Below are 26,005 nucleotides of genomic sequence, written 5' to 3' on the forward strand. Positions count from 1 at the left end.
TTTTAGAACTTCTCTAAGCACTTGGTGACCATTGGGGAGGCTTTAAAAACTTGAAAAATCATTTTTGGCCATTATTTTATCTTTTAGTGCTTAAATTCGAATTTGCTAGTAGGGTTCCATTAATTGATTAATTGGTTAAGGATAGGCTTTAACCGATTAAGGCTTCTTTGTCTGCTTCAATCTGTTTCACTGTTTAACAAGTTAAAAGGTGCTTTAACTAATTAAAAGTTTTTTGTTTTTAGACTTCTTTAACTAGCTACTTTCCTTTAATTAGTTAGTTCTCCTTTTAACTAATTGGGCCTTCTCTTTCTTCAACTCTAAGTGGTTGAGATGACCTTTAACCGATTAAGATATTTTCAAACTTGAATTTTTTTTTCTTTTGGCACCTTTTAATGGACAACATCACTTTGAATTTAGTTTTTGGTGCTTCTTCATACATCAAGCTTTGACCTTGAACCAATTAGTTCTTTTAGTTAACTAGTTAAGAATTTTTTATTTTTTTGTTCAGTACCTCTTTAATCAGCTAAGCCTTGTGCTAACTAATTAAAGCTTTTCTATTTTCACTAAGTCTTTTCTTCTTTGCTTTTTGAACTGACTAACTCATCCTCTAAATGAGCAAGCTTCTTGACTTGCTTTTAAATATCAAATTAATTATGAAAATTAAACTTTATCTTACATGCTTAAATAATGTAATTGCACCTGAGCATTTGGTTCATTGGTTGGTGCATGCTCCCATTATCTAAATAACAGGATTTAAATCCCCCTTCCTTAAATTTAAAAAAAATAGTAATGTAGTTAGAAATCAATAAATAATAAATATTTTATTATCATTAAAAACACATGGAGTCAATATTCTCTTTTCCTTTTCGATGATGACAAAACAGTCTTGGATTAAGAGTGCAATGTCTATGTGTGTTATGTATTAATATGCAGATAAGGGATTACTCCCTTTTAATCTATACTTCCCCTTAATATGTGCATAAAAATAATTAGGAATTTAATTCTTTTGCTTGCAAGTTTAATATATATCTATGTTCAGATATTGCTCAAATAGACAATAACCACAAATTTTCAAGAACAACATTTAGTCATATATAAACATAGATATAAACAACCCACAAAACTGTAATTAAACAGGAGAAACCCAACAATTGTTCACAAACAAGCCACAAAATAGTAATTGTTATGTAATTATTTTGATAGATAATGTAGAAGTTTTATTGAGTGAAGAAAGATACAAAAGCAGAGTTCCAGAAAAGCAAAAAGAAACAAGAAAAGAAGGAATTAAGAAAGCTAACACAACATGATAATATAGCATCTGAACAACAATTGTTTATTTTGACACAAATTTAATCTAACTCGTTCTAATGCTTCCTCGAACACCAAAAGAAGGCATATCCAGCAGCATGTGTGTCTTCAATTTAATACCTGTTATACTCATTTAAAATCAAAAAGAAAATGTATTATATATCTAAAAACGGTAGAATATACTTTCAACAATTTAAGATATTGAGGTTTTCTAATTTTAAACAATATGAACTCACATATTCCCACACATTTACACATGACCCAAAAGGCACCTGCATATTGGCTTAAACAGAATCCATTTAGTGGATAAGTATTTTTGGATGAACCCTTGACCCAATAAAAATATAATAATTAATCTAATAGTATGCATAAGGTTATACATTCTTAGTTTAAATCTTTTTGCTGCAAGTACTTTGGAATAGGTATCATTAACTGAACAAATTAAAGCAGTAGTTTTTAGGGATCACAATTAACTATGACTTAATTTTATTTTGTAGAAATACTATGGATAACTTAATTACCAAGATAAGACTCGAGGAGAAGCAACACTCTCAAGTACTCTCAGATGAAAGAGCGGGTCTCAAAGTATTAAAAGGCATGAAATCTGGCATCATCATGTCGGCATTTGTCTATGCTTGAACACCGCAGCCTCTTCACTGTCCCACGCTCCAAATTATAGGAAATCGCTTTACCATCCGGAAGTACTACTACACTTGAATCCCCTTTCTCCTCGCCAGGTTGAACTGCGCAAGAAAGAAGATAAGTACGAAAGCTATTGCGTTGGAACCTGGGGACGACAGCATACCTTTCAGCATCAAGATTTACGTTGTACTCCAAGGTCCAATTTAAATAATCAGCCTCCATCACAAAAATGCTAAGTTTTAATTGAGATATCCCAGTTGCAACTACAAGGTGTAAATGTCCTCCAAATTCTCCGAAATAGCGATACCCACTGTGCACCAGTGGCATTGGCATTATCTTCAAGCATTCACTATTTACATCAATATATAGTGATCTAGTATCAGCACAATCCCAATGAATCGCGCCATTAAAAAACACAGCATGATTAGTTTTTATATACCGCTTCCAATTGAATTTGATTTTTGAAACACTCCAAGAATGGGTTTCTGAAGAAAATATGTCGACTACATATATAAAAAATATATAACATGCAGTACTTTCAGGATTTTTTTCAAAAAGTATTTGTCGTCGTATAGAAAAAAAATCTTATAATGAGGTGATTTGAGTGGATCAAAGATCAAATTGACACCAACAGGATGACAAAACTTAACTATAGGATCAAAAGCTAAATTAACAGTAGCACATTCATTATAATTCATAAGTAATTTAGTTGATTTGGAAGGATCAAGACTCAGATGGTTGGCAACAGGCTCGAAGCTTGATGAGTAAGAAATATCAGAGTTCACCCTGAAGGTGGGGTTACATATGAAACAAATCAAGCCATCGATCATTTTCAGAAACACAAAGAACCAAGCCGATGCAAGATTGAATTATGTTGATGCGTGGGGCATCAGTAAAATCAAAGGAGGGAAGTCGCTTCATATCAGGGTTTAGACGAAGGGACATGTACGTTGAATGTATTTTTCTATAAAGGATGCGAAGGGAGCATGAGGTTTGAGAGAGCCATTGTTTTGGAGGAAGCGAGTGTGGGAGAGGCTAAAGTAAGTGCTAGAAATAAGGCAAAGCCATGGTTTTAATACAAGTTTGAATTTTAAGGGAGTTTGGTGGGTAGTCTTAGGAGTATTTCTCGTTAATATCTTCATTGCTGGCCACCTTCTTTGCCAATGTGATCTTCGCCCTTAGTTGAGTAGAGGGTCTAGTAGTCACCATAGCTAACAACGGTATACTCTTTGTTTACCCTTGGTGAGCTCAAATCTTATAACATTTTCTTTATATTGATTATTGAAAAAATGAGTTAATCTTATTTTACGAAATTTATGAAAAATTTAAATTTTTAACGAAAAAAATAGATATATTTGAAAATTTTTAAAAGTCAATAATTTTTTAATGAAAAAATTGATACGACATATAAAGTTTATATATATTATGTGTCATTGCTTAATATAAAAATTTAAAATTAAATTTTCTATGAAAAGATTTATATATTTTCTTCCATTATTTTCATGTTTATTTTTGCATATGAGGAAATGAATTTGATTTTTTTGGTATATACGTCAGTATATTTAGGAAGAAACAATTAGGGTATTCATAAATCTTAACTGTATATTGTACATCTAATTAGTGGATGTTTATCCCTTATCAACATGTTTACTTTGGAAGACAAAATTTTATGCAAAAAGTTAATAAGAGGAAAACTATAAACAATTCATGCTTGTATATATCATAAACTATTTTGATTCAGTTTATATTTTCATTTCAAATCTAGCCAACATCAGCTGAGCTTTGTATTCTATACAGAACCTTCATTAAAAAAATCAAGTTTTTTCCAACAAAATTGTTTTTGAAAAAACTTAACATTCTATTGGAAATACTTTTTTTCAAAAAAATTTTAACAAAAAAATTTCATTGAAAATTTCGTTAGTAAAAATATCATTGGAAATACCTTTTGTCAGAAATCTTTTGAAAATTTCATCAAGAAAATTATCTAATTCCATCAGAAAAAGTACATAATTCAGTTGGAAAAGATTAAATTTCGACAAAATATTTCATTAAAAATGATTTTCCAACAGAATTTGTCAAAAAATTCCAATAGAATTTCTGTTGAAAATGCTTTTTCAATGGAATTCCATTAGAAATTTTTAATAGAATTTTCCATCAACAATGCTTTTACAACGAAATATTCCTTTGGAAATTCAGATAGAATACATTTTGTCAGTAATGCCTTTCCGACAAAAATTTCTTACGAAAATTACCAATCAAAACTTTCATTGGAAATGCTTTACCGATAAAATTTTTCGTTGAAAATTCATTACCAACAAAAATTTTCTAATTTGTAAGAAATTTTACCAAATTTTGTCGGTGATGACTAAATAATCAATTGACATCCACAATTCACACTCAAAATTTATAAAAAAAAATATGTATTAAAATCTAAAATTTGAAGTCAAGCTCGTATAATTAAAAATTATCATAAACACACAATATCTAAAAATGTCAAACAAAAATAAATAAAAAATTAAATGTACTATTATATGCCATACTAAAAACCCTAATATCGTTTGTTTTGGCTACCGTCATTGCTTTGTTTATCTCTTTTGAAAGCATGTTTCTTAAATAATCTGAATAAATTTTATCATATATTCATCAAACCAAAACATCTTCATTTGTAGGCCAAACACATTTTTCCTATATCAAAATAATAGAGTAAATAAAAAATTGATACAAATTAATTAAAAACAATAAGTTATAATTTAATTGAATAACAAATATAGTACTTAAAATTTTTTAAACATTAAGTCATTTACATTCTTAAGGACTTTCTTCTATGTCAACCATAGATTGTGGAAGTGATTTTTTATAAGTCTTGTTATTGTAGCCATGACCCTACATTTGAAAAAAGTATTTGTACAAAATATAAGAAAATTAATTTATAGTAAAATATATAATTAATATAATTATCTTATTATAATAAAAGATAACATACCTCTGTCCACTAAGAGTTATACACGATATTTCAGAAGGATATGCAAGAGTTTGTAATCCTACACCAAGCCCTCTACCTCTTGACCTCAAGGATGTACCATCTCCACTTACATTGCCACCTTATCGGAATTTAACTATCTCATTATAATAAACCTTTTTTAAGGATGTTCTCCGCCACCTTATCGCAATTTAGAAACTTTTTGTTGCTACACCGAGAATAAGGGCATCTAATCTTATTCTCTCATGTAAATGTAGAATTAGAAAATGCAAAATCTGTTAATTCTTTAACTCCACTTATAAATTCACCTCTAATGAATCTATCAAAAATTAGTAGACAGTACATCTAAGATCAATCTCCCACCATTTTGTAATCGCAAGTTTGATAGAAACAATAAGTAAATTATAATGTATATGGTTAATATAATATGTATGAATGATATATTAATATATATGTTCAAATTAATTATATATAATAGCATATTATTCTTTTATATATATATATATGAATATTATATTATTATTATCAAAATCATCAAAATATAACAATCGAGAGTAATTCTCATTCATGTTTACAATAAAAAAGTTAACAAAAATAATTCATTATGAAATATATTTAAATATTTTAAAATATAAATTAAAATAATATAATAACATGTCAAGATAGTAAAAATGATTTCATACAATTGCCTAGTGTTAAGTATTATTCCAATTCAATAACATATTAATAACTATAAGATGCATTCATTTCTTAGTGAAACAATTTATATATGTATATATTAAATTATATTATGTTATATTATATTGATTTTGAATGTTTCATCATTGACATTATAAGAAATTACTTTACCGCGTATAGGCAACAATTTGGCTTAACCCAATTAGACCATAAAAGAATGATAAATATGACTAAGAGTTTAGTGATAACAAAATTATAAATATTTGTGTGAATAGCTTTTTAGTCAATGCTTTAATTATATATATATATATGAATTTTATTTTTATTAAACATTTAATTAATGGATATTTATCTTCTATTTCAACATGATAATATTAAAAGGAAACTTTATGCAAAAAATTAATGTATAATTAAAAAATTATAAACTTTTTATGTTTGTATCTATCATAAATTATTTTGATTCATTTAATATTTCAATTTAAATTCTAGCTAGCTATCTGTGCTTGTATTTTGTATAGAACCCTGATTTTGAATGTTTCATCATTGAATATTATAAGAAATTGGTTTATCATATATAGACAATAATTTGGCATAAATAGAACTGCAATTTGACCATAAGGAAATAAAAAGGAGTACGGGATTAAGAATTTCCATCCTAACGAAATAAAATATTTGTATGCATAATTTATTAATGAATTCTTTAAATAATATTATCAATATACTCGTTGAATTCTATCAATTTATTGATGTTATCTTTTTTTAATTTTTGTTTGATATTCCTTATTTTCAACGTCTGTTAGTTTGTAGTGAGATGTTCACAGGCCAGGCTCCTGGGCTAGGTCCTCAGGCTCAGGCCCAATTTCAACCCAACCTAGAAATGTTAAATTAATAAATATAATATTTTTATTTAATTTAAATTGACGAATTTAGATTTTCAAGATGTCACCCAGAACTGACCTGGTCGATGAAATCTCAAGATCGTATCAAACATGAAATGAAACACTTTTATAACTTAATTAATTATCATAGATTTAACAATTGCCTGCTCGTATCAATGTGAGAAGGAACACTTTTGTAACTTAATTATCATAAATCTTATAACAATGAAAATACCAATACTTTAATTAGCTGCAGAAAAATATTAGAAGAATAAATAAATAGAAAACACACTACAGAAAATCCTCTGATTTATGCTTCTAAAATGGCACCAACATTCAATGTTTGCAGTATCGAGAAAGGCTAATTTCTTACGACTTATCCAATTTTGCATGCAAATAGACCAACTGCAGAAGGCTTCGGATCTTTTGCAAGCAAAAAGAGATATTATATCCTTCTTTCTTGTTCAAAGGGTAGGACATTGAGAATTTGAATTTGCAGGAGATTCTTTTCATGGAAAAACATGAATATATTTAGAAATATAAATAGGACTTTGTTCAAGACTTGTCCAAAAGCAAGCTTTGAACAAGAATAGATGACATGGAGATGTGAACTGGGTAGAGCTCTTCTTGTGCTAAAAAACTTGACTTCCTTCTTTCATATGACTTTATCGTCCATAATGGCACATCATTCACATAAAAGTCTAAAAAGGAATATTATTCATTTAATCAAATTATCCAAATATTAACTTAATAAAGGTCAATTAAAGTAAGCCATTTGAATTCTAATTAATATATAATTTATTTTGGTTTTTTGCTCCTATGTACATTTACGTTGCCCCATCAATTATGCCACTTGTTCTTAATTCAAACGGTTTCGATAAATTTATTATAATCTAATCTTAACACTCTCACCTGAATTCAAAGGAAAAAAAAAACAGACTATATTGATTTGGTAAAATTTTTCAATAAGAACTGTTGTTATACATGTGGTGGGCTAAAAGAAGGTAGGAATATATATAATTAATAGTATAATAAAAATCTTAACATACAATTCTATGTTCTGATGACAATATATATTTATATATATAACTAATATTAAAAATTTCGTGTCGTAGACGATGTAAGCACATTTATTTGCAGCGAAAGGAACAGTTTTCTAACAATCTTTTTTATTAATGAGTGATCATTCTTTTTTTTTTTAATTTAAAAGTCTTAAATTTTTCTAAGGCCTCAAATTCAAAGAATTTGATTCAAGGAAGACTTTGCAATGCACGTTTTTCTCGGACCATGTTCACTTTACCGTAAATGAGGTGAAGCATTCATTAATTAGTGTTCCCAAATGGGACCTCTATTCAATGCTTCGGAAAATTTTGGGTTTAGCCTTTTCTTTCAGCTCGAGAACAAACCAAACTTCGTTTAAGGGGCCAGAAAATTAAAATCACTATTCAATGAAAATAACATTTCTATCATTCGGTCAGATTTTGATTAGGGATAAAATTTTAAACCTTTCGAATCTAAAAATGATTAAGATAAAAATGATGATATTATATATTTAATTGAACATTCCGAATTTATACATTTTTTAGACTTTTTAATGGGTTTAGGGTTTAGATCAAAATATGAAGTAGTAAAAATATAAGTGTCATGGTTGGAAAGATAACTATTCTATAAAGGTGTTCCTCAAGTTTGGTACACAAATTCAACCCTAAATGTACTTTCTATGTCTCATCCCTCGGAAGAATACTCAAAGAAACCCAAAATATGTAATTTCATGCATATCAGAGTAATATGTTCAACATTTTGTCACCTTCGTTTCAGTCCAAGGCTAAAATCCTTTTAGGATTAACTGATCATCCAGCTATAAAAGACTTTTCGATGCAAACATATGGTTAGGTTTTTTGCATATGTGAATAAAAATGATGGGTGCTGTGATAAGGTAATGAAAGGGAAACAAACCCGAATAAGAAGATACTTGCTCTTGCTTCTCAATTGCTAATTACACATTTTGTGGTTTCTAGATGCAGAGGGCGAATTTTATCATATTTGTGAAGCTTTTGGAATATTAAATCCAATAAATTATTAATGCTAACATCATAGATTAGATAATAATTGATTAAGATGGACTGAGATAAGCAAATTCACAGATGGAGAGTGAAGCTTTATCCCCATCTGGTGGATGGCTTTCCCTCTATATTTTCACCTAGCTTAAGCCAGCTAACCCCTCATCACACTTCAACTCTCGATTACATCTAGAAGATGTCTTAATAATTGTACAAGACTTTAATGCGTTTATCATTACACATCAATGATTTTGACAAGTCAACATTTATCCAACACCAGCCACCAAGTTTCCCTTCACCAAGAAACATTATCTTAAAAACTTATTAGCCCTTTAAAATTACGGAAGATATGGCACCTTTTTTCTTCACATTCATGGTCTAGAAAGAATAAAATCAATGTGGCACTGTTCCCTCTCCTCTTAGAAGTCAAGCAACACGTAAAAATCAAGTGGAAGCTTCTATTATAGTAATTTTTTTGTGCGTGTTTTTTTCCAACCATTAACTTGACTAAATTGGTTGGATTTGGTCTTGTCAGCAGACGCCTTCAAAAGTCCTTAAGTTTGGCCTCTGATCTGTTTCCATCAAATTCAAAGCCCTGAAACTCTCCGAAACCAAGTTTTTAAGATGTTTTACCCACTTTTCTGTGGAGCTTTCCACCACCAAGAAGAAGATGATGATGAATTCTGGAGCACCCCTGCTTCCACACCGAAAAAGTCGAGAAGAAAAAAGGATAGCAAGAACCCGTATTCGACACGTGGACTTGACCAGTTTTCTGCTCTTTTAGCTGAACTCGAAGAGAAGAGGCGGCAGATTTACTCACAGATGGGATCAGAAGGTATAGTTCGTTTTGTTTACAAGAACTCAAATGATTGTGTCCCGGTTGTGGTAAAGCTCAAGGACAAGAAAGAAGAGAGAAACAAGCCAGGAAATACCCACGGTCATCACCCTGAAAGCTGTGTTTCTGGAGTTGTGGAGAAGCTGCCAACCCCATCAGAATCAGATAAGAAGATTGAGCGAAAGACGAGCTTTTCTTGGAATGTTAACCCACAGGATTGGAGAAGGCCTTCTTATTACATCCCCGCAGTTATAATCTCGATTCTGTTGTTCCTAGTATTTTTCGGAAGGTCAGCTGCAATATTATGCACTTGTATTGGCTGGTACGTAGTTCCTACAATAAGTGGGGAAGGTTCAAATTTGAGAACATCAATGAAGAAGAAAGATTATGTGAGAAAGTTGAGTGGAAACAAAATGATAAGTGGGAAATTATCTTCTCCCAAGAGTAATAAATTTGGAGCAATCAGAGACAAGTCCCCACGGCAGTCGGATAACAGGAAAAACTGAAGAACATCATCTGGTCTTTTCATTTTGACTTAATTCTGTCTTTCACTCTAGTTTTTTCTTCTTTTGTTCATGTAAATAACAGTCTGTAATATATGAGTTGAGTTAATGTTGAGAACAATGTGATTTAAGTTGCTTTGTAATTGTACGGAGTGTGACATTTTCTGATGAAATTTGAATGGGATTAATCCAAGTTTTGGTTTTAAATAGCATTGAAGAACATGTCATGCTAAAGGATGCACTGCATCTAACTAATCACTTGAGTTTTTGGAGAACTGGTAGAGAAGTTTCAGAATTGAAAAGTTTGCCAGGCCAACTTGGGATACCATAGTTAGGCAACTAATCAGCACATAGTAATAGCCCTTGTTCCTTTACCATACGACCAAGATCTTATTATCAAGTGTAGTTGTTTCAACATTTTGGTATTAAGTAGGGGTGAACACGGTTCAGTTTGATCAATTTTTGAGTCGGTTTTAATAAAAATCGATTAAAAAAGTTTACTCTATAAATCGACCGAATTGAACCGTGCAAGAAATCGGTTTCAGTTGATTAAAACTGACCAAAACTCAACTTTGGACGACAAGATTTTCTCAACATCATATAAAAGTAGTTACTGGCTGTCTCTTGGAGATGGTTGCGATTTGGGTTTTTGAGAAACCATGGTTCTTGAAGAAGGCAATGACAGAGTTGGGTTTATCTAAGGTTTCAAAGTTAACAAATTTAGAGGCATGCAAAGCAGATGCCGGAGACAACCCACAAGTGTTAATGAGGTAAGAAACTGCTAAAGATTACTGCTGATTTGAAATTATGGAGAATAATCTGAGAGAAAATCAATGGATTCTTTCGAAGAATGCAAAAAAGTTTCATAATTTCGAGAGGCTGTGATCTTGTCTCTTCCATGGAGAAGAGTTTCATAGCGATGCTGACTTTGTTTAACCCCCAAAATAATTAAAAAAAAATGGGGGGAGTCGGTTGTTCGGTCGGTTCGACAGGGAGGGAGTCCCCCTCGACGACCGAACCAATCGGCAGACGAGGCCGATCTTGCAATCGATGGTTGCTATGGCAACCATTGAGCCGAACCGTCGGTTGCTCGGTTGCAACCGACTGCTACTCACTGTTAGTATTAAGGACCCCTAATTTGAGTTGAAGCCATGGGAAGGAAAATGCCATTCGTACACAAGGATGATAATAATTACCTAACAAACGAGTATCTAATATTAGCCGACTCAATTAATTTACCATACACCATTCAAAAAAATTTAATTTTAATATTGATTTCAGTTTGGAAGTTGTTTATAATTCATAGACTAATTACTTTTAATTGATTGATTTAATTATGATTAAAAGATTATGCAAAATTCATTTTAGATGATGTTTTATTTCTATATACGAATTGAATTGAGTGTTTAAAGTCAATACTTATATCATTTCTAATTAAAATTTAACAGGTTCAATTTAAATCTAAATAAGATTAGGCAACTTGATTTGTTCTGGTTTGGGTACTTCAAAATTGGGAATACCCTGGCCATTGTCCCTGTTTGCACAATAAATAAAATGCGCCCATTGTACGGACCCAGACCGTTTTGAGTTAGATTCATATTCTTACATAAACCGAACGGAATTGAGCCCAATTAAAACCCACCAACTTGTTAAAGCCTTGGTTTTGGGGTTTAAGTCATGGGTTGAAACCTTCACAACAAATTGCACATGTTAATTTCCACTAAAACAAAGAGAGAAAAATAAAATAGGTTATCTACCTATGACCCTGGTGGTGACTGGTGATGGGAGACTTCACTTGATCCTGACGCCAGGAAACTATAGAAACAAGCAGGTTAATCAGCAACGCCGGTCATAGGGTGCCTGATTATTTTTTATCCTTTATGCTTTAATCTTAGTTTGAAGCTAATAAACAAAGGTCTTGCATCTTGGTAGTGTTATCATCCCTTCTAACATAAGGTCTTCCAGATTTAGAAAGATTGCCTCACCCCGCTGGCAGAGCTCCCAGCATGCTAGAGTCCCTTGAACGGGACATAAGAGTAAGGAAATTTCTACTATATCTTGTTAGTCATTTCTAAAGTGTGTTTAAATGGTAATGATTCACACATGACTTCAGCAAAGAAATACATGGATCAAGTAAAGGGAGAATGTCTGAAATGGAATGAAAGCACTTAATATCTTCAATTTGAGGTATCACATAGATGAGTACTGATTGAGTCATCATGTGACATGCTTCAGTATGAAAGCTAATACATTTAAATAATATATAGATAAAGCATAAAGGCACTAAGGATATAACCAATACATTTAGCGGATGATTGAGGAATTCAAGTTCTCTACTCTGGAGATTTCTACTACAAAGATTGTAAACCCCACTCAAATGGAAGGGAAAACCTTGGGATTCTACCATAACTTTGGATAGTGCAAAAGGATGGGTTCACAGATATTCAACGACCCAATACATAACAACAAGTCTGGACCAGCTACAAAAGTCTTCAGATAGTTGACAGGAACAACCGTTCTCGTTACCCAGAGAGAGGCCATGCACTACTTCAACTATGATGCTTATTTTTGTTCCTTTATTGGGTTATTTCCATTAACAACATTAAATAGAGTTCACTAGTAGCTGGTGCCACTCAAGCCTCATCCAAACCACAGGTGAGTTCTGCAGTTAATCCTTTGTGAAACTGGGTTCAGTTAATTTCTGAGACTGCCATGGCCAAAAGATTTGAGCGATCAACTGTTTGTCCAATAGTCATATGGTTTAAGTTTGAGATAGATAACCCAAAGCTTATCATATGAACTTCTTCGCAAATGCAGATGCAGTCATAACTACATTTTAAAGCCCAAGGAACATGTACCTTTAAACCTGAGCTCTTTGTCTGAATGAAGTTCTTAGAACGAGGTTCTCTTTGTACTTGAATCCGAGATAGCAACATTATTAATTTTCAGTTTCTTGCTTGGACCATTCCTGATCAATCTGAAGCACAGTTTTCAGTCTAGGATACAGAATTTCAGTTGCTTGCTTGGACCACTCCTGAGCAATCTGAAGCATAGTTTTCAATCAAAGAAGTACGTAACTGAACCAACCTCCCATCTTCATCCAAAGCAAACTCAACCATGGTTTCAGCATCTCTGAACCGCTGCTGTACAGTTGTCTTCTCATACAGTTGCCAACCTTTGGGGATTCAATTCCCATGGCTTGCCTAGAGCCTGTGAATTTGCAATTCCAGCTTCATCAAGGAAGCCTGCCTTTGTTCATGAATTAGGCAGCTAGTGCATTGTGAAAAATCTCCCACAACTTGCAATCTTCAGCAATACGCTGAGGCATACCATTGGGTGGTACAGCATCAACCAAACTAAAAAATCTTCTGACACTTTTCTGGACACTGGTGAATATTAAAGGATTCAAACTTTGAATTGGTGATATCAGAGCCATCTATTTTATGACAAAACTGAGAAATTTGAACCATCCAAGACTTGAAATTTCGTTGACACCCAACCATCTTAGTCAAGCACGTTAAACAATATACTTGAAAGCCCACTCATCTCAGTCTACCAATATACTTAAGGACATATTAACAGAATTGAGAAATCAAAAGAAGACTAGCTAAACTGGAAGCTGAAAAATTTTCTTGTCAAATATTGTGTGAAGACATAATGGAAATACCTCCAAAATGCCTGACTCCAATGATTTTGCTTTCAAAAAGAACGCATCATAATCGCATTCATTTTTTTTTTTTTATCATTACAAATAAAAGGGCAGAGAGCCAGAATCATGTCACACAGGGAGGAAAGATACCACATCTAGATTGTGGTTTCCATCGCTCGGTTCTCTTCACAATAGTCTTGGTCATTTCCGTTGTTAAGCCTAGAGTGTTCCATGACTGGCTACATAGGCAGCCATGCACAACAACTATCAAACTATATCTGCAGTTCAAAGATGTAATTTTCTTTCAAATGGTTCAATCGAGACCAGTATAAAACCTTGGTCAATGGATCACATGCATTGAAAAATAATAGAATGGACCAACATGAAGAGTATGATTGGATTACTGAAATTAAAAGTGCTAAAAGGAGAAACAGGAAATATGCTACCTGCAAAAAAACTCACATCATTACAATCAACTAAACATCAACAGCTGCAGTGATAGAATCTCATCAGATTATTTGTAGGAGGCCATTTTAACTCAAGAACCATGGGTATAAGAAATAAACAACAAAACAAAACTGCAGCAACTGAAGCATAACCAAGTTTGGCCAATAAAAATGATGAATAAACAGCTGGAGAATCTACTGAGTCAAAGTGAAGTCGAAATTACATAAAATAAAAATTTAATCCTGTTGATTTCTACATGGTCTAATGTTGTTTTATTCTTCTCCCTCCATCCTCCTTGTGACTCTTCCTTTCCACCACAAAACTTCATCTAGCTATGTACAACCCTTTGATATGTCTTAGAATAACCCTTGGATGATTCTCAATCATAGAAATGCATATTTTTGGAATAAATTATAAAAGAATTTTTCTGCCACATATACACAGTATAATTGCAAATAATTTAGCTATTGAGCTTTTGATTTTATTATTTTTAAAAAAAGTATCAATCACCTCAAAAGCATAAAAGATAAGAGCCAAGCAGCAAGGTTAGATATTCTGTCAAAAAGGCATCTATTCTATGCAAATGCGTGAGTTCATGCCTTCAGCACATATATAACCATCCAAACATAAGTTCTATTATTTTATTTATCCCCATCAAATGAGTCACTATATGAATGAAACAAGATTAGCTCTAAATTTTATAGAAGTAAGACCCAAAAGGGTGGTAAAATTACATTTTAATGAATTACCCGATTATCTTGAAGTTGTTGCACTATTGAATTCGGACTTGAATCAGGAGAATTCACATGAGAAGAAAGGAAAGAGAGTGCATGCACTACTAATTTCTGAAGAGTATACAAAAATCTCGCCTAGAAATCATCAATATTTTTCTAAGCACCTCCTTTTTCTTCTTCCCCTTGCCATATAACAGAATCAGATTGTTAAAACATCATTAAATTTGTTGCTGTTCCAACAACAAAAGGTTCCATTAACAATCGAGTCAAGAAGTAAAAAATGACACCCAATGTAATGGATATTGGGAGGGCAGGCAGTGCTCGGCGGCACACAGATAACAAAATAAGAGTGCACCCAGTCCTGAGATGATCGCAAGATAAACATGCATATACAGTCATTAGATCATACATGGCAGCCCTGCCTACCAGAACACTATAAAACACAAAGTCTCCAAGACCAAGCTTGATACCTCTACTTGCTATCACTGAATCCTCTGTACCATCCCTCCTTGCCTGCTCTCTCTCATTGTCCATCCCCAACAAGTCAACAAGAGGAGACATTTCCTCATCCACAACAATCTCAGATTCTCTATTGCGAACCACAGTAGAATACTCTGATGAGTTAGTATCTGATGAATACCTTTCTCTCAAATGACCAACCAATGGGGACCTTTCGCCTTCAACATTTTCTGATCTTCTAACCTGGATAGCAGCATACTCAGAACTGCAAACATTTTCACTTCCATCTCTACAGTCATTACTATTTTACACCGCCTGCAACTCAACTGACCCAGAATCTGAAACTCCACCAACAAGAAGCCCCAAACTTGATCGCTGATTTCCCTCATTGCGTGAAACTGTTGGCCGAGCTTCATATACCAAAGCAGGCAACTCCTCATCTCGGCTTGAGGCCAACTCCACCAACAACTTAAGGGGGCCACCAGGAGCCAAAACTGCCACCAAATCATACAAAGCCAATGCAACAAGCAAAGCCCATGTAGTCCATTCTGGCAATTTGGTAAACCATGTTGCCACAATATCCCCAGCGATACCATATACCCTTGCCTCAAAACAATCGGCATCCCACCAGAAAACACGGATAACACCCCAACAACGGTAAAAATGAAAAGCAGCAGAAAGCATGTAATTGAGTCAATTGGAATTGAGAAATGCTGGATTATCGACAAAAAGATTGAACCACCCATCGTACCTAACACCAAGAAGAACAATTCGACCTATGAAAAATCAAAATGCACAAACAAAACATGTGACAAGGAGAACAGCACCGAAAAAAAAACAAGAATACACCCTTGCCAATGAAATCAACAGGCAGCTAAACCAAATAACCAAATCAACCAGCATTGATATATGTTGGACCATCCCCAAAAAAAAATAATGAATTGCTACCACATGTAACATAATAAGAGAGGCAGCAAGAAGGAGTGAACAGCCCTAAGATCTTAAGTAAAACCGTTTCATTAACAATTGTCCCTAAGTTACAGAAGCAAGTAGAGATTAAATGCCTCGACTGACAACTGATGTGAGGATTCCAAATTTCTTGGAAGAAGATATTGTTTAAAATAGAAACCAAGTACCAGTAGGGCAGTGTTAGCAAAATCCTAACTGAAAAAAGATAGGGGAAAACAAAATCAAATCAGATTGAATCAATGAGATTCAATTATGTACATATACTTATAAACAAACCAAAACCCAGATAACAAAATCATCTAATTGATTAAGGAAACAGCTTTCAACATCAAATAATCAAAAGCAAACCAAACCCAAATGACTAAAACACATAATTAAGCAATAAAAAAACAGCTTTCAACGCCAAAATAATCATAAATAACTCAAGACCTACATTTCTAAACACATAATTAAGTCAAAGAAACAGCTTTTAACACCAAATATTCACAAATAAACCAAAACCCATTTTATCAAATGAGAAAACTAAGCCAAAAATTAACATCTTACCGAGTACAAAAAAAGCCGAGAATCGCATGTAATTCTTCAAAAAATTGGTGAAGTTATAGTAATAAAGCAGCACCAGAACAAACGTAACTATAGCGATGAGGATAACGAAGACCAAGGCATTGAGCAACGCTCCCTCGAGCTTCTGAGCAGCGGTATCAGATGGGTCTTCGAGGTAAACGAGATTTGCAGCTGTACGGATGGGAGCGGGAGAGGAAGAGGAAAAGGGGTTGGAAGGTGAGAGGGCGTAAACCAGAAGGACCACTAAGAGCATGCAAAGAGAGACTGGGGACATCACGCCGATGATTTCTTGGCCGATTGATTCTAAGATGCTCGACTCCATTGCTGATCTTTGACTGGGGAGTTTCGTCGAGCAGGTAGTGGGATTTGTTCCTTTCGCTTTTAGAGGCGTTCAAGCATTTTGATGCGGGGGTTCGGTTCAGTGACCGAATGTGGTGTGCAAGTTGGTTTTTGGCCTTTTTACTTTTGGTTGGGGCCTTTGGGTTTGCTTTGGTGGTAACACTCAAAGAGGACGGAAAGAATATGAGGAAATAAATTTTTATTTAAAACATTTAATAAAATATATGCTTCTTTCATTTTTTTTTTATAAATTTTTCGTAAAAAATAAAATTTATGTTTTATGAAGTTTTTTTTTTTTGGAGTGATTATGAAGTTTTATTACAGAAAAAGTTTTATCATATATAAAAAGATTAAGTACACTGTCTAAATTAATTAATTAATTAATTAATTTCTGTTTCACATATTACACAACCAATCAATCGCACATACATGTGTGTAATTGTGTACATATGTACAATCACCTATAAAATTTTCTCCCCTTTTTCCCATTTCTACCAAGTTCTTTCTTTTTGTTGATTATCATTATTTTTCTTGAACAGTTCTTGGAAAGTTTAACTTAAAGAAAAGGAAAAAGTGAGCCACCAATAAAGGAATTTGCCATTTTTATTCTCTTTCCTTCTGCATGTTGGTCTTGTCTTGCGCACCCAACCATGCATTAGGCAATATCTAATCTATTAATGTTATATGACATAATTATTAAAAAGAATAATGCAAAAAAATATTTTGTCATGAAAACATTAGTATTTGTTTTTTTTTTTTTTGCAAAGGTGCTATACTATATTATGAATTTGTAATATTAATTAATTGATATAATATTTAAAACAATCTCTATACTATTTTTAAAAAATTTAAATAAATCGTTATTCTTCTATTTTTTAAAAATAAAATTCAAAATTTTTACACTCTAGCATTGAAATAGTTGGAGGAAGATGGGCAGAGGATTAACTTAGTTGTTCTTTGTTTATATTTGCTTTTATTTGAATTATTTTGGTTGAGAACATTTAAGATTATCTCCAAAACCAAACACTCCAAAACCAAACAAAAAGGATTATGTTTTGTCTTGTGTTTTTTTATATTCATGATGTGTTTGGTGTGAAGATGAGCAAAGGAACTTCTTAGATTTTTCATTTAAGAAATTATACTAGAATGCATATATTTAGAAGAATAATGAATTACTACTATGTTTTCAAGTTCAACTTCATTAATAATTTGATTTACAAAATTATTCAAAAAAAAATGATAATGTATACAATGTTAAAATGTTAAAACTATTTCAAATGTAATGAAATCAAACAATATCTGACAATATTTTATAATAATTTTTAATAAAAAATTAAAAAAATCACATCAAATCATTTCATCGTAATTGAAATGGACGAAAATTTAATTCTGAATCAGTGTTCTCTCATGTTCTTTCCCTCTATCATGGTCATGGAAGCATATATTTAACTTTTTCAAGTGTCAACGAAGCATGCTCCTAGTGGGAGTTTGATGAGAATGGAGTTGTAGCCATTTTCACATTATTGGCTTGCTAATAATAAAATTTCAAGTGTAGCAACAAAATACTAATTAAAGAAGAAAAGAGAAAGTCCCAAATGAATCCAACAAAGAATGTGAATATGATTCCAATGACTTTTAAAACATATGTTCAAAGAATTACCATAAAGTATAAAAGAAATTGTGCATTATAATTTATTCAATTAAAAAAAAAAGGAACATAATCGGGTATAGATGTTCAGACCGGATCCGACTGGCCCATCATCTTCTACAACCGACCCTAACAACCATTTATTAGTTCTGGATCTTTACCGTTTAAAAATCAATCGCAAAATTACAAAAGAAAAAAAAAAGAAAAAGAAAAATGAGTTCGAAGAACGAACTGCCAGACGAGCTATGGAGAAAAATACTAGAAATTGGAATCAAATCCTCAAATTTCATATTCAAAGATCTTTGTTGTATTTCAATCAGCTGCAGGCGTCTCCAACGTTTATCGAATGAGGACTCACTCTGGTCCCACTTACTCTCCGTTGATTTCCCCAATCAAATCTCATCACCTCCATCATCCTCCTCCCCGAAATCTCTTTACAAAATAAGGTAAAGCCAAAGAAAATTATAATTCCTCAACTTTTACTTTGAAATTTATTTTTGTTTTTCGGTTTGTGTAGGTTTGAGAGAGAAAGAGAGAGGAAGTTATTGGTTTATAAAAGGGCGGTGTTGAGGAAAGAGAGTCAAGTTTCGGAGCATTTAAGGAAGCTTCGAGAAATTGAGGTTCGGTTAAGTGAGGAAAGAGAGAAATTGAAGTCTGCCGTTTCGGAATTGTCTAATTTACATAAGGTCAGGTAATAATTTCATGTTTAAAATTTGTTTTTCGAAATTGAGGTTGGTTGTTCTGAAGAAAGATTCAAGTAGAAATATTTAGATGAATGCATCTGAGATATATATATATATATGTATGTATATATAATTTGAAAGGTTTGTTTTTCAACTTTTCAGTTTAAAACCGAACCAATTTAAATATACCCTTGTTATTGGCATTAGTGATAAAAGAAATTGAGGTAAGAATGTTAGAAGCTAATATGTTATATTTCGAACAGAGTAATTTTGGGTTGTAATATGAATTAGTCTAATTTTGGGTTTAATACTCAGATAGACTTAATATGCCTGGCACCTTTTTTATATATATGAAAAATAGAAGATAGATTTTGTACTTGTGAGTGCTCATGGATGGAATCCTTGGGGTGTTGGGTGTTTCAGTCAAGCATCAGTGGCTTTGAATGTGTGGCAGCCGGAGGTTGTGCGCGGTAGGCAAAAACAAATGGTCGAGCAATGTGTTGTTCCAGTTGAATCTAGAATCCGTGCCCTCAAGATGGAAGTTAAGCTTTGCAACCAACAGCTACAAGTGTTTGATAAGGCTTATGTAAGTACTGATTTCTCACCGTGTCCTAGCATGTCTAATAATAACCCTGGTGGAGAATTGTGGATGATATTTGTTATGTTTCTGGTGTTTTAATGGTAGAGAGATGAGAAGCAAAGGCTTGATGCAGCTAAGGAGGAGTTGCAATCCATGAAATATCACCCTTTACGAGATTATAAGCTGACGAGTAATGAAAGCCATGAAAATAAGATGAAGAGGAAGAAGTTGAAAACATGCATCAACTGTAAGATTCTAGCTTATTCCTACATTTAGGAACACATCCAACATATATCTGGGGAAACAAATTTGTGCCTGTGATAGGGTTGTAACCTTTGCCCTATTTTCTCTGCTTCATTATTTTGCTATCTTCTAATGTTTTAGAACTACTTATTTCATTGCCTTCCTATGGAAATGTGTGATTCAAATTTTGTATTTCTTATTTTCTTGTTGCCTTTTGTTCTAATATTGTTTGCAATCTTCAGTATTACTTTTTCCCTTATAAGGTTTATATCTTGTTTTGCTGTACTATTGTTAGATTTAGATTCAGGGGGGAAAAACCTTTCAAATGAAGCTTCATTTGTTCTCTTATAAGGCATGTCATTGTTAATAGTTTAATTGGACTACAACTATGTTAAGTCCTTCTAACAGAGTAGTCCAAAGTCAGAGGGTAAACACCAGTTCTGCATTCCCCTTCCTGCGCTATGATATCCGTCTAGCATAATCTATATGGCAGGCACAACGTTTCATCAGCTTTAAATAATAAGTATCATCCATTTGAGCTGACAAGCTATAAGACTTACTTTAGAAAGGAATTTAGGTTGTGAAGATCCTTGGTTATGATGCAATACTCACTTTCCACCCAGAAGGAAATGAAACAGAGAAAAAGAGTTGAGGGATGGGTCGATACATGGTAGTTGCTAGTTTCCTTGTGGTATTCGGAAATTTGTTTGGAGGATTTTTCTGTAGCTATGAAATAAACCCTCCATCACCAGTTCTGATAATTATAACTAGGTTCAAATGGCGAAGGGCTATAAGATGTTCAGAAGTGTGAACATTTGTTTCAAGGATTTTTCTGTCCCTTGATACAAAGTGTATGTCAACAGTATGTGATAAGAGTTAGCTGTAATGAAAAATAAAGGGGCCAGGGAGCCAGTGACTTCCTAAGTGTGCATCCATTGGCATGGTAGGAAAAATCAAGTTCTCTTCATGAATCAAGAAGCTATTTTAGGGAATCTCCCAGGGATCTTCCTCCTATAATTGACAATTTTTTGGAGTATGCTTTTTTGTGTCATGATTCATTTTAAACATGCTGAAGCATAGTATTATTCTCCTCTCTTATGCTTCAAACGCCATACATGAATAGTGTTAATTGGTAAACCACTGTTAATATGAAAGTGATTGTGTTATCTAACTGAAAACTAAATGAACACAATAAACCAAGTTTAGGACTTGGGAAGAATTTTTTCCACATGTACCCCAAGTTGAAATGCTTCTATAATTGAAAAATTCTTGGAGTATGCTTTTGCTGAAGCATAGTATTATTCGCCTTTCTTATGCTTCAAACGCTATACATGAATACTGGTAAACCACTGTTAGTATGAAAGTGATTATGTTACCTAACTGAAAACTTAATGAACACGATAAAACAAGCTTATGACTTGGGAAGAATGTTTTCCACATGTAGCCCAAGTTGAAAATGCTGTTCTGAAATGTTTTGAATCTATGTTTGCTAATTATTTTGTTCATTAAATTTATTTTATTATTATTATTGTTACTGTTTCATGTAAAAGGCAAAAGTTTGCTTTGTGCTCACTGCTTGGCTGTTTTACTGCTAGTAGTATGTTCTTGATGGTTTATTCCAATCCCTGTTTATTTCTATTATTAGGTTTCTGTCATTCATGCCAGTCTGGGAACTGCAATTATTTATGATTTCACCTACACCGTCTGCATTTCTTGCTATAGATCCAGTTGTATATTAATAACTAAGATGTCCAGTTAATGTTCTTACAGCTCCTTGTAAACAAGGTAAAACAACATAGATGAGCATGCTTGCTTAATCGACTTGCTGCCCCGTACCATCTTCTGTATGGTTCTGGCCTTATGACATTATCCATTGTGCCTTTTTTTGTCTGTGGGGCGCAGAGAATGTGCAGAAATGTGGCATATGCAGGCCTTCCAAAGCTGAATGTTCATCAATTCCGATGTAATACCCTTGTACCGACCTGCGTTGTATTTATTTGAGTTGTAATGAGAATTATCACACAGAGATCGTTGTAATATCTTAATTCTTTATATTTTCGTTTGGTGGACAAAGACTTTATAACTGCAGAACATTAATCTCCCTGAAATAATCGTAAGCCTTCAGGTCTGTTATGCATCGGCTCAGAAGTTGCCGGCAAGGGCTCCAGCTACCGGGCTCCAGCTACCAGTCTGCCGTCTAATTTCCAAGGGCCTTTGGCCCCAGACAACGACAACCAGGCATAACAAGGGGAAGGGAAATGTGAAAAGGAAGAAGGAAATCTGGGGCTTTCAAGCCATAAGTCTTAGATTACCGTAGCCAATTCCTCAGCTTATTGCAACCCTTCCTGGCAAATCAATCTGCCCTCTGCTTGTAACAACAAATAAATCTGGAAAAAACTAACCAATTGACAGAGATATTGGCCCAAAAAGACATCATTGTGGAGAATATGGATTGATGCCGACTGTTCTAAGTCTCTGTTGTTTCGGCCTGGTGATCGAGTATCAGCCCAAATCTATGCGTTATAGTAAAAAAGTTACTTTCATCAAGAATATGGAATTTTTTGCCAACTCTTTTATTTTCATTATATTTAAAATATTCAACTAATACTTTTTTATTATTTTAAAAAAATAATATTTTTATTTCCTAACATTTTCTTTTCATAATTCAAATTAAAGTTTTAGGTAACAAAAATAATATGTGCAACCAATTAATTAAGAAAAAAAGTACTGTTTTGCATTTATTATTATTTACGATGCATGTGATGGAAAAATTATATAATGCATGGAGTGGGTTTAGGTATTTTCCATTGTTTCATTTTTTAGAATAAGGTACAAATGGTAGGAAATGATATTTTATCTTGAATTCAATATGTTCGTTGGGCAGAATAACTTAGGACTTTACTTGCGTTCAAGGATTAAGCCACCCAACCTGTTGCACGCTCTGCTGTTTGTCAGGAGTATTCCAAATCTTGAGTTTCTTCATTCAATTATTACTTAGTCAGAAAGTAAGCAGAGCATGGCAGTTTTCTTTTTTTCACTTTCTTTTCATCTTTTGCAATTATTTCGGATTCCTCAAACCTATTTAGACATTAAAAGTATTTAAGAAGAGATTTGCATGATAAAAACGTGCACGTTTTTAACGTGATTTTTTTTATTTCTCATTTGCATTAACCTTTTCATTTTATCTTCTTAAATTTCCAACCCCTAATCCTTTGGGAATAAGCTTTTTAAGTTTTACCTGTTTGAAGAAAAAATCTGAGTGTCTTTTAAAAGACAGTTAAATTTATTTTTATTAAACATCATCATTATTATTATTATTATTTTATAATTGAAGAAAAAGATTTGAACTCTGCTCTTTAAATAAAAAGATCATGTACCAATCAATAAATTAAATACTCTGATATATTATTATTATTATTATATTTACAAATTACACTTTTAAAAAGTAATTGTTCAATGATAACAGTAACAACAAAATGAAACGATGAAATTTTATTTAGAATTTAAGATTTCATCTTAAAATCAAATATATTTTAGCCTTAATGGATTGCTTGCCCCTTGAATTCTCTACGTCTAATGTACAATATTTGGTTGAATGCAGTCTTGTTTGTCTCACTGTAATGAATCAAAAGCCTTTCTACGTACGATCAGTCGTGTTAAAGAATGGAGGATCGACGAAGCTGAACAAATTAATTAGTGTTATTTTTTACTCTGTTAATATATATAGAAAGGTTCTTTTGGCTGAACAAAAGAAATATTTTTTATTGTCATATAATTTAATTTATTGAAGAACTAAAATACTGATGGATCAACCAATAAGTGTTATAGGTTACTCGTTTGTAGATATATGTGATCTATCCAAAATTAACTATTCGAATCGAAATTCCTAATAAATTCTGCACAATTAATTATTTGATACCATTGCAAAGCTCTTTACATCATGGTTTCCCTAATTATATATAGCTAAGATCAAATTTACTACAAAAAAAAATTAGCTACAAAAAAATATTAGCTTATAAATTTATTTATGTTATGAAGAAAGAACACAGTTGCATAAATAAATCAATCTTGTATCTTAACATTTAGTTAATTGATTAATGTATTATTTTTTATCTAAAAACAGAGTTTGAATCTTCTTTCTCTCCAAACAAAAAAAAAACGTGAAACTTGCAGTATCTTTATCTTCCTATCAGAGGAAATATAACTAGGCATGAAATTTCTGATCATGCTCGAGCTCTTCTACATCAACTTTCACGTACCTTTGCCTTTTTATCTTCTAAACTACTATACTACAGGGATAGGGAAGACATAAAGAAGGAAATAAATACAACCAATCTGCCAGCAGGGAGATGTGTTTAAGATGGTAATTTTTTTTTCAATTAAGTTAAAAATACTTTGCGAAATAGATATGGAATACTAATTATATTATCATATCTAATTGTTAATGTATATTGATATTTATAAAATATTATTTTATAAAAATATAACTGATGCTATTATAGTCATCGTTGTGGTATTTATAGTGGTGCTTCCATATAAAAAGACACCTATAAACAGCCTTATTACAAAACAAAATTTAAATAAAATCTCTAAATATACAATAAAATATATAATAACTCAATCTCCCTTAAAATTCTATCTTTAACTAGTTAATTTGTGTCACTTTTCATTAATTACATTTAACATTGAAAAATAAAATATATAGTAGCTCAATTTCTCAAAACCATCATTTTTTATAAATACTCACATATAAAAAGTTAAACAAAAATCTAGAACATCAACTGTGAGAAGCGAAAAATCTAATCCAAACATGCCCCAAACCTCAAGTTCATGCCTAAAAATCCAACCATAAACCAATTCCATTAACCCTCAATCCCACGCCTCAACAACCACGTGTCAAACTAAGAACCTTGTCAAGTATAAGCCAAAAACCCTTTGAAATTTCCTTTATATATAACAACTTTTTTGATTATTCCTAATTGTCAATGCCCAATCTATTGTAAAAAACATACATGAGATTATTTATTAGCTTAAGTAAGGCATCCATATGCATTTAAGTGTTCTCTTTATTTATATATAGTCAAGTTGATTAGTGATCTAAAATGCATGTACGTGTTTTTTTTTTATAATCAAGTTGATTTAGTGATTTGAAGTTGTATAATCAGTTATGTTATTGTTTGCTGATGATGAAGTAAAAAAGTGTAACTATACAAATTATAGTACTTGTTTTACTACTTATTTTTCTCAACTTTTTTCTCTTGTTTATATACATAAATTTTACACGATAAAATAGACTTCAAATGGGATATTTCAGTAATGATTTTATATGTGTTTAAGAGGAAACATACTTTTTAGCTATTGAACAAAGTAAAAAACCTAAAAACTTTGAAAACATTCATTTTGAAATTTTTATGAGATTTGTGTACCTTTATATAATTATCATAAAAAAAAAACTGACATGTAAGTAAGTAAGCTCATATTAGGGATTTAGTTGATTTTCATTTATTTGGTCGTTAAAAATTTTCTTTCATATTATTAATAAATTTATGAAATGAGATTGACAAAACAGTTGAACTTGTCCAATAGTTAAACTAGTATAAATGTCATTACACTTATAAGTGAACCAAAGTAATTGTCTTTTGAATTACAATGATTTACTCCTTGGGACAATATCATTACCAAGTACCAAGCAAGGAAACCCCAAAGGACTTCCTTTAAATATAGTTATGGATAGATATATAGCAATATTGTTGATTATTATGCTAAATCATATATATTCATACGCAAACAAGTATAATGTATAGAA

At 32.3% G+C, this 26,005-nt stretch overlaps 3 protein-coding genes across 5 annotated transcripts; 2 read left to right on the top strand and 1 right to left on the bottom strand.

Moving 5' to 3' along the window:
• The first annotated feature begins 8,895 nt into the window (after positions 1–8,895).
• LOC110415511 (uncharacterized) lies at positions 8,896–10,091 on the top strand. Its single transcript, XM_021427182.2, has one exon. The coding sequence runs from the start codon at positions 9,171–9,173 to the stop codon at positions 9,885–9,887; it is 717 nt and encodes a 238-aa protein (XP_021282857.1). The 5' UTR covers positions 8,896–9,170; the 3' UTR covers positions 9,888–10,091.
• A 4,774-nt stretch (positions 10,092–14,865) lies between these two features.
• LOC110415899 (Presenilin-1) lies at positions 14,866–17,169 on the bottom strand. The gene is given in 3 exon segments (XM_021427665.2): positions 14,866–15,754; positions 15,757–15,924; positions 16,689–17,169. Coding segments are annotated over 3 exon segments (1,341 nt in total). The 5' UTR covers positions 17,029–17,169; the 3' UTR covers positions 14,866–14,921.
• A 1,598-nt stretch (positions 17,170–18,767) lies between these two features.
• Positions 18,768–22,282, top strand: LOC110415961 (F-box family protein). 3 transcript variants are annotated; one of them, XM_021427753.1, is made up of 5 exons: positions 18,768–19,139; positions 19,211–19,384; positions 19,800–19,962; positions 20,062–20,203; positions 21,845–21,974. In XM_021427753.1, the coding sequence occupies exons 1-5, from the start codon at positions 18,907–18,909 to the stop codon at positions 21,886–21,888; spliced, it is 756 nt and encodes a 251-aa protein (XP_021283428.1). In that variant the 5' UTR covers positions 18,768–18,906; the 3' UTR covers positions 21,889–21,974. The 3 variants fall into 3 exon arrangements, with proteins under 3 accessions (XP_021283428.1, XP_021283430.1, XP_021283429.1); XM_021427755.2 differs by lacking the exon at positions 21,845–21,974 and adding an exon at positions 22,102–22,282 and having other exon boundaries at positions 18,770–19,139; XM_021427754.2 differs by having other exon boundaries at positions 18,773–19,139; positions 21,970–22,282.
• Positions 22,283–26,005: the final 3,723 nt, after the last annotated feature.

Source organism: Theobroma umbraticum, unplaced genomic scaffold (genome assembly GCF_002168275.2).
Source record: "Theobroma umbraticum cultivar Fairchild unplaced genomic scaffold, ASM216827v3 scaffold_147.0, whole genome shotgun sequence".
NCBI lineage: Eukaryota > Viridiplantae > Streptophyta > Magnoliopsida > Malvales > Malvaceae > Theobroma > Theobroma umbraticum.